The sequence below is a fragment of the Rutidosis leptorrhynchoides genome, chromosome 3 (assembly GCF_046630445.1).
Source record: "Rutidosis leptorrhynchoides isolate AG116_Rl617_1_P2 chromosome 3, CSIRO_AGI_Rlap_v1, whole genome shotgun sequence".
Lineage (NCBI taxonomy): Eukaryota > Viridiplantae > Streptophyta > Magnoliopsida > Asterales > Asteraceae > Rutidosis > Rutidosis leptorrhynchoides.
The window spans coordinates 571,071,752-571,083,858 of record NC_092335.1 but is presented as its reverse complement, the minus strand read 5'-3'; the positions used below and the strand labels follow the sequence as shown (position 1 = coordinate 571,083,858).

At 35.9% G+C, this 12,107-nt stretch overlaps 1 protein-coding gene across 7 annotated transcripts; it reads left to right on the top strand.

Moving 5' to 3' along the window:
• The first annotated feature begins 495 nt into the window (after positions 1-495).
• Positions 496-4,391, top strand: LOC139898645 (xylose isomerase-like). Of its 7 annotated transcripts, none has more exons than XM_071881401.1 (13): positions 496-632; positions 970-1,050; positions 1,188-1,301; positions 1,403-1,477; positions 1,557-1,686; positions 1,773-1,864; positions 1,981-2,031; positions 2,115-2,564; positions 2,628-2,677; positions 3,235-3,308; positions 3,407-3,793; positions 4,065-4,112; positions 4,208-4,391. In XM_071881401.1, exons 2-8 carry the CDS (start codon positions 976-978, stop codon positions 2,199-2,201), a joined length of 624 nt encoding a protein of 207 aa, XP_071737502.1. In that variant the 5' UTR covers positions 496-632; positions 970-975; the 3' UTR covers positions 2,202-2,564; positions 2,628-2,677; positions 3,235-3,308; positions 3,407-3,793; positions 4,065-4,112; positions 4,208-4,391. The 7 variants fall into 7 exon arrangements, with proteins under 7 accessions (XP_071737502.1, XP_071737501.1, XP_071737500.1 ...); XM_071881400.1 differs by having other exon boundaries at positions 3,935-4,112; XM_071881396.1 differs by adding an exon at positions 780-839 and having other exon boundaries at positions 599-632; positions 3,407-4,112.
• Positions 4,392-12,107: the final 7,716 nt, after the last annotated feature.

The window sequence follows — 12,107 nt, the reverse complement described above, 5'->3', positions numbered from 1 at the left end:
TTCTTCCCCCATAGTTGGATTATCGTTTTTTTTGTCGTTGGATCATTTTGGGTATAGATCGTCAAAAGATTAAACGGGTCAAAGAAGTTGATGATAAACGAAAGAAATTTGCAAAGTCTCGAAGGAGTTTCAAGTCTAATCGTAGTCACCTTATTCGACGAAACACTAACAAAAGAAGTGATGATGATACAAATGTTGAGGACAAATATGACATATTCTCAAAGAGTTTAAAATATCTTTTAAGTGAAAAAAAAAACCTAAAAAGGTACAAGAGATTAATACTAATTCTGTTGTTGGTAGAGAGTTCGTTCTCTTATTACCCACATACTAATATAAGCCACTCTTCTTCTTGCCTTCCCATTAGTTCACTTGTCACCCTCCTCTCACGAAGGTTTACTATTCATGATTTACACACACAACTTCCACACCACTTTTCACATACCATTTAAAAAAAAAAAAAAAAGGGTCAAGCGGCGTGAATAGATAACCCACCATACCTTGGACACCTCATAGGTATGTCCTGCCTGACTCTCTGCTTTGCCCATCTTCTTGCTCTATTTCTCTCATATTTTTTCCTAAACAAACCCTAAAAGTGACCGCTCCATCTTCATCATTATCGTCACTTGAAAACGGTATTTTTTTCCCTTTTCTTCATTTTAGGCTTCATAATTTTCTCAGGTTCTTTCCGTCTCTCTGCTTTCCACTTATTTTATTTTTTAGCTTAACATTAACTTGTGTTCTTGTGATTTTTGAACTGATTTTAGTATATATATCATCAGGTTAAATAGAAATCAATCAAATTTTTTGAATGAATGTTGTTCTTTTTTAGTTGAATTCAAGTAAGGAATTGAGCCGAAGTTTTACATTCATTATTAGTTATATTTCAATCGATGAATCAGTATTGTTATTTTAATTTTGATATATTAAAGTTTAATCATTTTATTTTATTTTTGTCTGTTTGGTTAGCAGGTTTGAATGAGATTGGCAAATATGAAAGCTGTGAAGTTGTTGCTGTTAATTATCTGTTTCAATGTGATCTCTAATACTATGGTAAAAACTAATAAAAATAATTCCCAAATGTTTTTTTTATTCAGATGGTTGATCTAAGCACCTTTTAGGGTTTTAGGTACAATTTTTGCTATACTTTTTATGATAAAGTTGTTTATATGATTTTATTATTATTATAGATTTGTGAACCACCACCTACTTGTCCTGCTGATCTTGATAGTGATTGCGGTTTGGATGATTTAGGCGAATGGGAAGGGGAATTCTTCCCTGGTATTCCCAAAATTAAATATGAGGTAGAAAATTATACTGATCATCATGACTAACTTTTTGAATTTTGAAGTTTTTAAAATTTTCTATAATATTTTCACTTGGTTGATTTGATTGTTTGGTGTAGGGTCCGAAAAGCAAGAACCCGCTTGCGTATAAATGGTACAATGCCAATGAAGAGATTTTGGGGAAGAATATGAAGGTTTGTACTTGAATATAATGTAACTATAATTGTTCAATAGATATATGAATAGTTGTGATATGAATTATTGTTTGTGTAGGATTGGATGCGATTTAGTGTTGCGTTTTGGCACACTTTTCGTGGGACCGGAGCTGACCAGTTTGGTGCTGCTACTAAGATGTGGCCATGGGAAGATGGTACTAACTCTTTAGCTATGGCTAAACGAAGAAGTAAGCTCGATTATTTTCAGACAAATAGTGCAAACTTTAGTTATTCGTGTAACCGGAATTGTATTGATAGGATTTTTATGTTGTAGTGAGGGCAAACTTTGAGTTCCTAGAGAAACTTGGAATTGATAGGTGGTGTTTTCATGATAGAGATATTGCTCCTGATGGTAAAACGTTAGAGGTATATGGACGTAAAGTTTTATCTTAACTGCTTAATAATAGACTAATAGTATTGAATTTTGTTTAAAATATTTAGTCGTTTGTTTTAAGTTAGTAACTGCAATATTATCTTTGTAGGAGTCTAATGCAAATCTAGATGAAGTTGTAGCTCTAGCTAAAGAACTTCAGGTAATTTTACATTGTTATAAGAAAGTTGAGTGCTTACTTTCATTAGTCATATGTAAGTTCTTATGAGTTAATTTTTTTTTCAGGGGACTAAGATTCGACCTTTATGGGGTACGGCTCAGTTGTTTTTACATCCGCGCTACATGCACGGTGGTGCCACCAGGTATATTTAAGCTGTTTTCAAGATTCACTTTTTTATATATTTTGGAACTAAAAGATCAATAGCCTTAACTTCGTTCACCAGGTTTGATTTTCATGATCTTTTGCACTGATTTTGATTTATTTAAATTAAAAGTATATATATTTTTATTGCTAATTTTTTCAATCGAAGTTGTTGAACCAAGTTATAAATAATCGATAAATCAGACTTACGGGTAACTTTCTTCAATCCTTTTATGTCAATTTTTGTCTTTTTATTTAATACGAAAGTGAAATGTTTTATTTGATATGTGTGTATCAGCCTATCAGGTGCTAGAAATAAGAACAAACCCTAAAAGTGACCGCTCCATCATCATCATTTTCGTCACTTGAAAACGGTATTTTTTTTTCCCTTTTCTTCATTTTAGGGTTCATAATCTTCATCATCGACATCGTTTCAGGTGATGTATTTTGGAACTAAAAGATCAATAGCCTTAACTTCGTTCACCAGGTTTGATTTTCATGATCTTTTGCACTGATTTTGGTTTATTTAAATTAAAAGTAAATATATTTTTATTGTTAATTTTTTCAATCGAAGTTGTTGAACCAAGTTATAAATAATCGATTTTGATAAATTAGTACTTTTAAAATTGTATGAGAAACAAAATATTTGCAGTAAAGAACAAACAAGAGACTTAGTTTGAAGTTTTCGCTTCATTGGTTTATGTTAATTAACCAAGTGATATGTTTACACATTTAGGCAACTTCTCTATGCATAATTGCTATAATGGGTCGGTGTGTCAATATGGGTATGTATTTTTTTAGATTTGTTTGTTATATGAATTTGTTGGAATGTCTATGTGTTGTATCGGTATGTATTTTTTTAGATTTGTTTGTTATATGAATTTGCTGGAGATTTCTCAATTTAAGAGAATTTATTATTGTAGATAACTAAAAAAGCCTTGTAATTGGTGTTATGGTTATGGTTATGGTTATGAACATGGTTAGGGTTTGGAAAATAGCCTTTAAAATTAATGTTTAATGTAAAAGGATTATTTATATATTTAGGTTTTTTCAGCCACCAAAAAACTTGGTTAAAAAGTTTGAACAAGAGTGAAGATATCTCCAGACGGGTCTGCCTGGTATTATGTTTGTCTGTTTCTTCTTCATATTGTTGCCTGTGGTTGTTCATGTGACTATCAACAGCTGATTCGTTGCAATATGTTATCTCTGTTTACAGGAGCTGCATCAACTGCTGCATCGTTATCATGTGTTTATATCTCCCGCTTAATCATGATAATTTGAAGAAGAAGAAGAAGATGGGGAAAAAGGCGAAAAGTCAATGATGAAGAAAGTCAAAAAAGGCTCTACTGAATTGACCGTAGCTCGTAAAAACGATGCTGCGAGTTCTTGATAATTTATCTGTACTTTCATTTTGTTGTTCTGGATAATTAGGATTTTTTATATGATTATTTAATTAATAGGTTTTGATTTATTTCTCTGTTGAAATAGCCGTTAGAAGGTGGTCCACCTCAAAAATTGTCGGTTTCCGAAAACTTAGAAAATAAATCAATTGTGTTGTATATTGGAAGAATTCCTCATGGATTTTATGAGAATGAAATGGAAGGTAAGTTTTTTGTTTATGATTTTGAGACTTATGAACATGCACGTGTGACTTATTCATATATGTTTTGAATGTTGTATTATTTGTTAGTCTAACAAGTTTCAACTGCTTTAAGTTGATTTATCGCATCGCGTGGTTTTGCAGCTTTTTTTAAGTAGTTTGGAGAAGTTAGGAGAGTTAGGATTGCAATGAACAGGAAGGTTACTTTGATTGTCGTTTGATGTTGTGTGATTTAAAGCTAACAGCATGTGTTTTGTTTGATTTTTGTATATAGACTGGAAAATCAGTGCATTGTGGTTTCATTCACTTTGCGTCTCCAGAGGTACGACTTTGTTTTTGTTTAGATTATAATTGATATAATATGAGGGTTCATTTTCGGGACACCTGAACTTTGTAATGATAAATAAATTTGTACAGGTGGCAAAGATTGTTCTCCCCTCTCGGTTATTCTTATTGTACTTACTACATGTTAACACTTTGTGGTTAGGTACTTGGTAATGTAAATTATGGTAGGTCGGTAACCTTAACACTTTGTGTTGTAAGTTAACTCTAGAATGAATAACTATGATCGTATGTACTTAAACTTTGTGATATGGCTATCAACAAATGATATGTCGTTTTTGGAGACTATAATTGTTTTTGGTTGTAGTTTGTGTGCCCAAAAAAACATGAAGTAAAATGTGCCGTCTAAATCGATAGCTTGCGTTAAATTGCATAAACCTTAGAGCAGCAACGCGCGAACCCTCAATTCTTGTTATTACCAATCTTCAAGGCCTAAAGTTTATGATGAATTTAATGGTGATCATAAAGATGATCAAAAGAACGTAATGGATCTTGGGCTGGAGCATGTAAGATAAATTTTAATATAACTCGTATACTTGTGTCACAAATAGAAAAGCATGACGTATGGAACAATGATTCCAATATTCCCCCTCAAGCTGGAGCATGGAGATTTCGAGTGCCAGGCTTGTCAAGTAAGAACTGTAGTTGTTGAGTACCCAAACCTTTTGTGAGAAGATCCGCAATTTGCATTTTTGTGTCGCTAGCACAAGGAAGAATTTCTTTAGAAACAACTCTTTCACGTACAAAGTAGCGATCCATTTCGACAAATTTGGTCCGCTCATGAAAGACGGGATTGTTAGCAATATGGCGCGCGATTAGGGCGTACGTTCCTTGGATTGAATATTAAAATCTTTGAGTAGCCAACGTACCCATAAGACTTCACTACGTGTTTACTTTTCTTTTTATTAAGTCATGTTATCCATGAATGTATCATGTATGGATATAGTTGTCAATATGGAATAATCTGATAATGATTAAAAGATGTATACTTTATTTCTGAATCAAATTTCTTAATGACTTAAATGACAAGTTTACCTTTTACTTTAATAATAATTAAATTCAACCATCTTAAACATCGGCGTTTGTTTACTTCTAATATAAATTCCTCACAATCAACTTAGGGCACATATATTTCTCACAAAAACAAAATCTACACAGATATAGATTTGAGCAACCAACGTTTTATACTCTTGTTCATATCAAATCTTGATTTATTTTTTCAAATTCTCAAAATTTAAAGTGCACACAATCCTGTTACTAAATTAGGTGAAGATGATAAAAGTAGAAAGAGATAAAAGTAGGTGAAGATGATGGCTTCATCTACTATATTTTCCCCGAACCCACTATCGATCTTCAATTGTTACAAATACATATCACAAAACCCATTAATTTCACCAAGAATGTTGTAAATTTTGCAACTTTACGAATATTCTATATTCACATATGGGTTTTGAGTTGGTAAATATAAAATTTTGAAGAACCACATATGAATTTCATTCGGTTATGAAATTCATAGATGAAGACGATATGATTTTTATTTATTAACTACCCTGGATTAAAATATAGATGGGAGGGAAGATCTGTAGGAGTCGACACTTATTCCCACCGTTAAATCATTTAACGCCGGCGACGGTGACATTTTCCCACTCCGTTCCGGCGTTAATTCGATGTTAAATGTCGCCGTTATGTTTCACTGTTACCCCCGCAACGGTGTGATTTCTTTTTTGTTTCTTTTCTTTCCTTGTTTTTCTGTTTTTTAAATATTAAACATATTTAAATAATAAATTTAACACTGAACCATTTCCCCTGTTTTGACCTCAGTGTTAAATCCAGTGTTAAATTTAACAATGAGATTTAACACCGAACGACTCCCTGTGCTCTAATAGGGGGAAAAGATGGAAAAAGATAAGCTATATGGGGAGTACATAGGTTTTCTAAATTTATGGGACAGTCATTTGCGCAGTAAATATTAATCAATGAGCTCTAAAGAAACAGTTATATTTCTGACCGAAAAATCCATTTATTCACCTCAGCCAAATAAGCTCAAAGTAATCAGGCCCTAACCGTGTTGGCCATAGAGCGATACTTTGCTTCTGCTGAAGATCGAGACACAACCGATTGTTTCTTAGTCATTTTTGATATAAAACTCAATATCGAGTTATTCCGCATTCGATAATGTAGATTTGGTCGATTAATACTCTTTAATCGTTCCTACAATTTGAATTGGAAACAGTATAGTGATAATTTATTCATTAAATAATTTTCATTGCACCTTATAATGTAACGACTCTAGCCTTAATTCTATTCTATTCGGTATTTACTAATCAATAAATGAATTTAAATTAACGTATAAGCCTTGGAGGTTTTCTTGTAATCTGTTTTAATGAGTTCATAAATTAAATAATTTCAGTTTTGAAAGAAGGGGAATTGAAGAATTCGTCTATATAAACGACCATGGCAAAACTCGATCACAAGACACAACATTCAGTTAAAGTGATTGTTTTTTAATGTGCATAATTACAAATGGCGAAGTCTATCAACTATTGGTTCATGCTCGTTGTCATGATTGTCACACGTTATTTTTTTCTTCAATATTACATCACTACCACATTTCGGCACAAAAAGACGTGTTAAAAATTCTTTTTAGATGTGTTGAACAACACGTCTACATGTGACAGCTTCAATTGAGGGGTGACATATAGTGCGGTCCAAGGAACTGCTCTAAAAACTCTCAAGTAGACGTGTTGTCAAATCGTTAGAAAAGGCTGTTCCGTTAGTTACAATTGGACGTGTTCCGTTAGTTGCAATTAGACGTGTTCTGTTAGTTGCAATTAGACGTGTTCCTCTAGTTGCATTTTGACGTGTTATGGGAAATTTTATAACCCGCCAAAATCTCTATAGTACTTTTAAAATTTAAATTATAAATTAAATATTTCAAATTGTCACCAAATATAACAGACTTTGCAAGTAGACATGTTGAATTATAACAGAAAATAAAAAAGTAACTAGACGTGTTGAATTGCTTTGCTAGTAAACGTGTTGAATTGCATAATAACAACTACCGGTAAATGATAAATGTAAAAGATCAACAACAATAAAACAAAATTAATAAAGAAAACCCAAATATACATATAAATTATCTTTATAGTATTTACAAACGAAAAAAAGTCATAAATCTAAATCATCTAGTTATTAAACTTTCAAACGAGTAACAATAAACAAAATACTAGATCATCACCCTATACTAAAAGCCTCGCCTAAAAGCATCGTTTTATTTTCACCATGTTCAGCTTTATTTTTCTATACTCCCTTTCAAAGCCGCTCAAAGAAATAAATGGGTTCTGTGTCGACACAGCCGACGTCCCACGCCTCTCCTCCCTTACTTGGGTTCTGTATGGACCCCTACCCATACCAATGATCAACCATCTGCCCTTCAAAAATCCACCTCAAACTCAAAAAGAAGCGTATTGAAAGTCTTTACTGCAATACATTAATCCCTTGATTTGGTTTACCTGTTTTGAAAGAAAATTTTTTTAAACATGAATAGTGCACTTTAACAATAATACCAATACCAAATCTCCAATACTGTTGACACGCAAGATCACACAAAGGTTACACATACCACATACCAGACATAAAAAAGGAGACCACAAATGCCATTTTTTCATAATATTGTCAAGATCGATTGTAGATAAACAACGTTCATCCCATGAAAGCTGTAAATTTAAAATATAGTATATAAATATACATGTATACATATACATATAAAATATAAGTTTTTTTTTTTTTTTTTTTTTTTTTTTTTTTTTTTTTTTGTAACATATACCTAAAGATAAAATTTAATAATTTATAACTAAAAATACTTACTTCGTCAATATTAATAACTTCCTTTTTGATACGACTACTTACGATCGAATGCATCCAAGTAAGCACATAATATCCGCACTCCCAACTGCCGGGTTGTAGATTGCACTGCATTATAACCACACGTTTATACACATGTATCAGTTTAACATGTAACACTTAACATTAACATGAACATGAACATGAACATGAACATGAACATGAACATGAACATGAACATGAAAACATGGATGAACAACATGGATGAACAACATGGAGAACATGAGTTGTTTGTATACACCTGGGATGACTAACCTTAACTACATTCCATTGCAAAGGGCCCCAAACCCTATTCAAAATTAGATAAATAAAAGAACAAATGATATTGTCTAATGTGACCTAATGTAAATGTAATAAAGATTTAAATAAACAACTATTTTTAATAAACAAATAAGTCTTACTGTGTTATATAGTATGTGATCAGATAATCATCTTTCGTCTTCTTTTGATTCATATTTACTTAATCGAGTATAATTCCTTTGTACTCTGTGTGAGATACAAAAACCAACACCCAATGGCCACTAGCAAGTTAAAATACACTCGTTAGACGATAACATTTTTTGTAAGCAATAATATATATATATATATATATATATATATATATATATATATATATATATATATATATATATATATATATATATATATATATATATATATAAGCAATGATTACATACTTCTGAATATATGGTGCGAAGAAAGGCTGTTCAGTGGAGTTGAAGGCGATCCTCAAGTTGTTTATTACATCAATTTTGCTAGAGTTGATTAATGAGCCTTGTATTAAATAAGGGTTCACTAACCCATATGGTTCAGTAAAAGCTACTTTCATAAAAGTGTGTAGACCCCTAATATGCGAAAAATAAAAATTAAAAATAACATGTTAGCTCAAAAATATAGTCAAACGTGCATATGAAAAGATAAATGCACTTACAGCATGAAGGAAAATATGATGCTGTAACCTAGGCAGCCCCTTGTCCAAAGTGTGATGTCATCAATCGTAGTTATGAAGGCATCGGGTACGCCAAAAACTCTGGGAGTTGTATTAAGAGTGAAGCCGGCGGTAGGATCTTCTCGACTCATCCATCTAGTATACGCAACTTGTACACATGATCTGTTGGGTATGACATGTTCCATTGCAAGAAGCTGACTATACAATTGTTGTTTCTCTTTTTGTTGCATTTCTGAAACTCCTTTGTTACGTGGATCCACCTGCAACAACACATCATCAGTTTATAAACTAAAGAAAGAATATTCTAAATTATAAAATTATATATGTATGATGATGTAACTTAAATTTGATGAGCATATATATACCTGCTTTCTACTAGTAGCCACACAACTTTTATCCACTTTTTTTGTAATCCAACACTCTTTGATTTCTGATCATGCATATTTTAACCGAGGGGTCTTAACATGCTTGCTCAACGTAAAGGAGGGGTTTAAGGATCTTAGAACATGGCTCTCCGGTCCGGCTACCGTGAGTAACCCTGGCCGACATGATGATGTCGGCGGGGTGGCCAAGTGATTAAGTCCACCTTCGATGACGTCCGTCGATCAGAAGGCCCCAAGCAAGGTTGTAGGTACCAGTTAATAAAGAACTAACCTGTTAACCTTTAGAAGATGATAGAGGATGTAAGTTACGTAGGATGTGTGGTAGAAGATGGTTACGTAACGTGGTATGTTGCTAACGACGATTAGGGTTTGTATTTATAGGCAAACCCTAATTCTAGAACCGTCATAGGATAGTGATAATCGTTTCCATAACCATCTCCCCCGAATCACGGATATAATTATGGAAAAGATATTTGCTCAACCGCCGTAAAGGGACCAGATACGGATCCGCATGCCGCATGACGCATGAGAGCACCCCGCATACGCACCATAGCGCATGCCCGTGTGTATGTTACATGCGCATGCGGGCTGCGGTATCATTAAGTCCCCCCAGTTTGATGTTATATGACGCAAGTCATATGATATCAAACTATTAAGCGAAAAAGAGAAAACAAAAGGACGACGAGCATTTAATGTCCTCGCGTGCGCCTCGATGCCTGTCACAATCGCAGAAGCCCATTCGGCTGACAAGACATAAAGTAACAATGCCGCAGGCGCGTGCAAACCACGCGTGTGTTTGTAATCATTCTTAACTGACACCACGCGCGATCAGCAAATGCTACCCGTCGATTGCATTACACGTGTATGGCCACGATAACACCATTCCAACCCACGCTCCCCCAATCTTGCCTATAAATAGCCCCAAATCACACACATTTTCACTTTTCCGGTGTCAAGCTTCCCAAATACGCTCTCGCCTTCAAATCCTATCAATTCCGATCAACTCCGTCATATTCCGATCGTCATTTAAAGGTCAGTCGTTCTCCATTCATCTAAAAATGACCAAAGCTAATGAAACTTTCGTAGAGAATGTAGAGTCCAACATAGGCCAGAAAAACATCGACCACTTAGTTAAGCAATACCCCCCTCTTGCGGGTTACAATCCGGTATCACCACTGCCTAGCCAGCGAGCCCATCAGCCACCAGAGAATAAGGTGGCGATCTACGAACATGCTTTTAAGCATGGTAATTTTAGGGTTCCACCCACCGACTTCTTTTTAGGCGTACTAGATCATTTCAAAGTAGGGCTAGGGCAATTGCATCCGTATGCTATAGGCAAAATCGTTCTATTCGAGATGTGGTGTGTTGCACTCAACACAGTACCATTGGTGAAGGTTTTTTGCCACCTATTCCGCTTAGCCAACCACCATAAATCTTGGTTCACCTTCTTCGCACGCCAAAATTTCACAAAAACCCCGAAATCGAATGCGGGAAGTTGGAAAGAAACTTTTTTCTTCGTCGACCAGACCGTAGTAGGCACTGGCTTCCCGCAGACGCTCATTTGGTGCGAGAAGGTAGAAAAAGATGTGAACAAGATGCCAGCGTTGGATGACGAGGAGAAAAAGTTGTTGAAGCAGTGCGTCAACGCACAACTGGTGCACCGTTCGTATGGTAATGTTATGCTGCGGTTGGGGAAGATCTCCGCGTATTGGCCTTGGGAGGATGTGCGGCCGGCCATAGTTGGCCCCGATGGAAAGGGTAGGAATAGCATAAACGCGTACTTACATAAATTTTTGTATATTTTCTAACGCAGGCGTTTATTGTTTGCAGAGATGAGGATGAAGAAGGTGCTTACCGCGGAGGAGATTGCTGGGATCTCTTTCCGCAAGCAGGATGTGGACAAACAGCTAGAGTAGGCAGCTGCTAGCGAACATGTGGAGGAAACGCCGGCGGAGTCAGGCAATAAACGCAAGGCGGCTGGGACGTCCGAGGCTCAGAAGAAGAAGAAGAAGAAGACTCCTAAGCAGCTGGAGGATATGCGCAACGATAATTTTGTTGCCATCGAGCCGCGGTCCGCAGACCTACCTCCCCCCATTAATGGTGAGCGTTTATTTTTTCGCATGTATACCGCGTAGAAAAAGCTGCGTACTAATCTGAGTATTTTGCAGAGCATGTGGAGGAGACGCAGCCAACAACACCGCGGGTCAACCCCGAGCTGCAGGCCACTGCCACATCCAAAGACAAGGCGATCCCCGTCGAGTCTGAGTCTACATTACCTCCTCCGCAAGGCAGCTTCCGTGTTGCCAACCTCCGCCAACTTTGCCAGTCCTCCGCAGAAAATGCTGCGGAGCAATCTGCATTCTTGCAGCAAATCTTCCCAGCAGAGTTCCGCGAGCAACTGGCCGCGCTGCCGTTTAACCAGGCGCTCAACGCCTTTGTCCAGAACAGGCTGGTATTCTTTGGGATGTTTGCGGACCAAGCCCATCGATCCTCCAGCCTATACGATGTTGCACTGCGCAAAGAGGTGGAGTTGGGTTTGCTGCAGGCGGGTGTAGATCAGGTCAAGAAGGACAGGGACGCTACTGAGGAGGCCCGCAAAGCTGTTGAATTGACTGCGGCCAAAACCAAGACCCTCTTGATTCAAGAAAGAAAAAAGAATCAAGAGCTTGTGGGTGCGGTTGATCAGGCAAAGGGGGAAACTGAGCGAGTGAGGCTGGAGTTGGAAAAGGTGACGAGGGAG

Bases quoted from the DNA above. Each gene is read 5' to 3' on its own strand.
- LOC139898645 (XM_071881399.1), top strand. From the start codon at position 976: ATGAGATTGGCAAATATGAAAGCTGTGAAGTTGTTGCTGTTAATTATC. The intron at 1,302-1,402 runs GTAGAAAATTAT...TGTTTGGTGTAG, and splicing joins TTCCCAAAATTAAATATGAG to GGTCCGAAAAGCAAGAACCC. The intron at 1,865-1,980 runs GTATATGGACGT...TTATCTTTGTAG, and splicing joins CTGATGGTAAAACGTTAGAG to GAGTCTAATGCAAATCTAGA.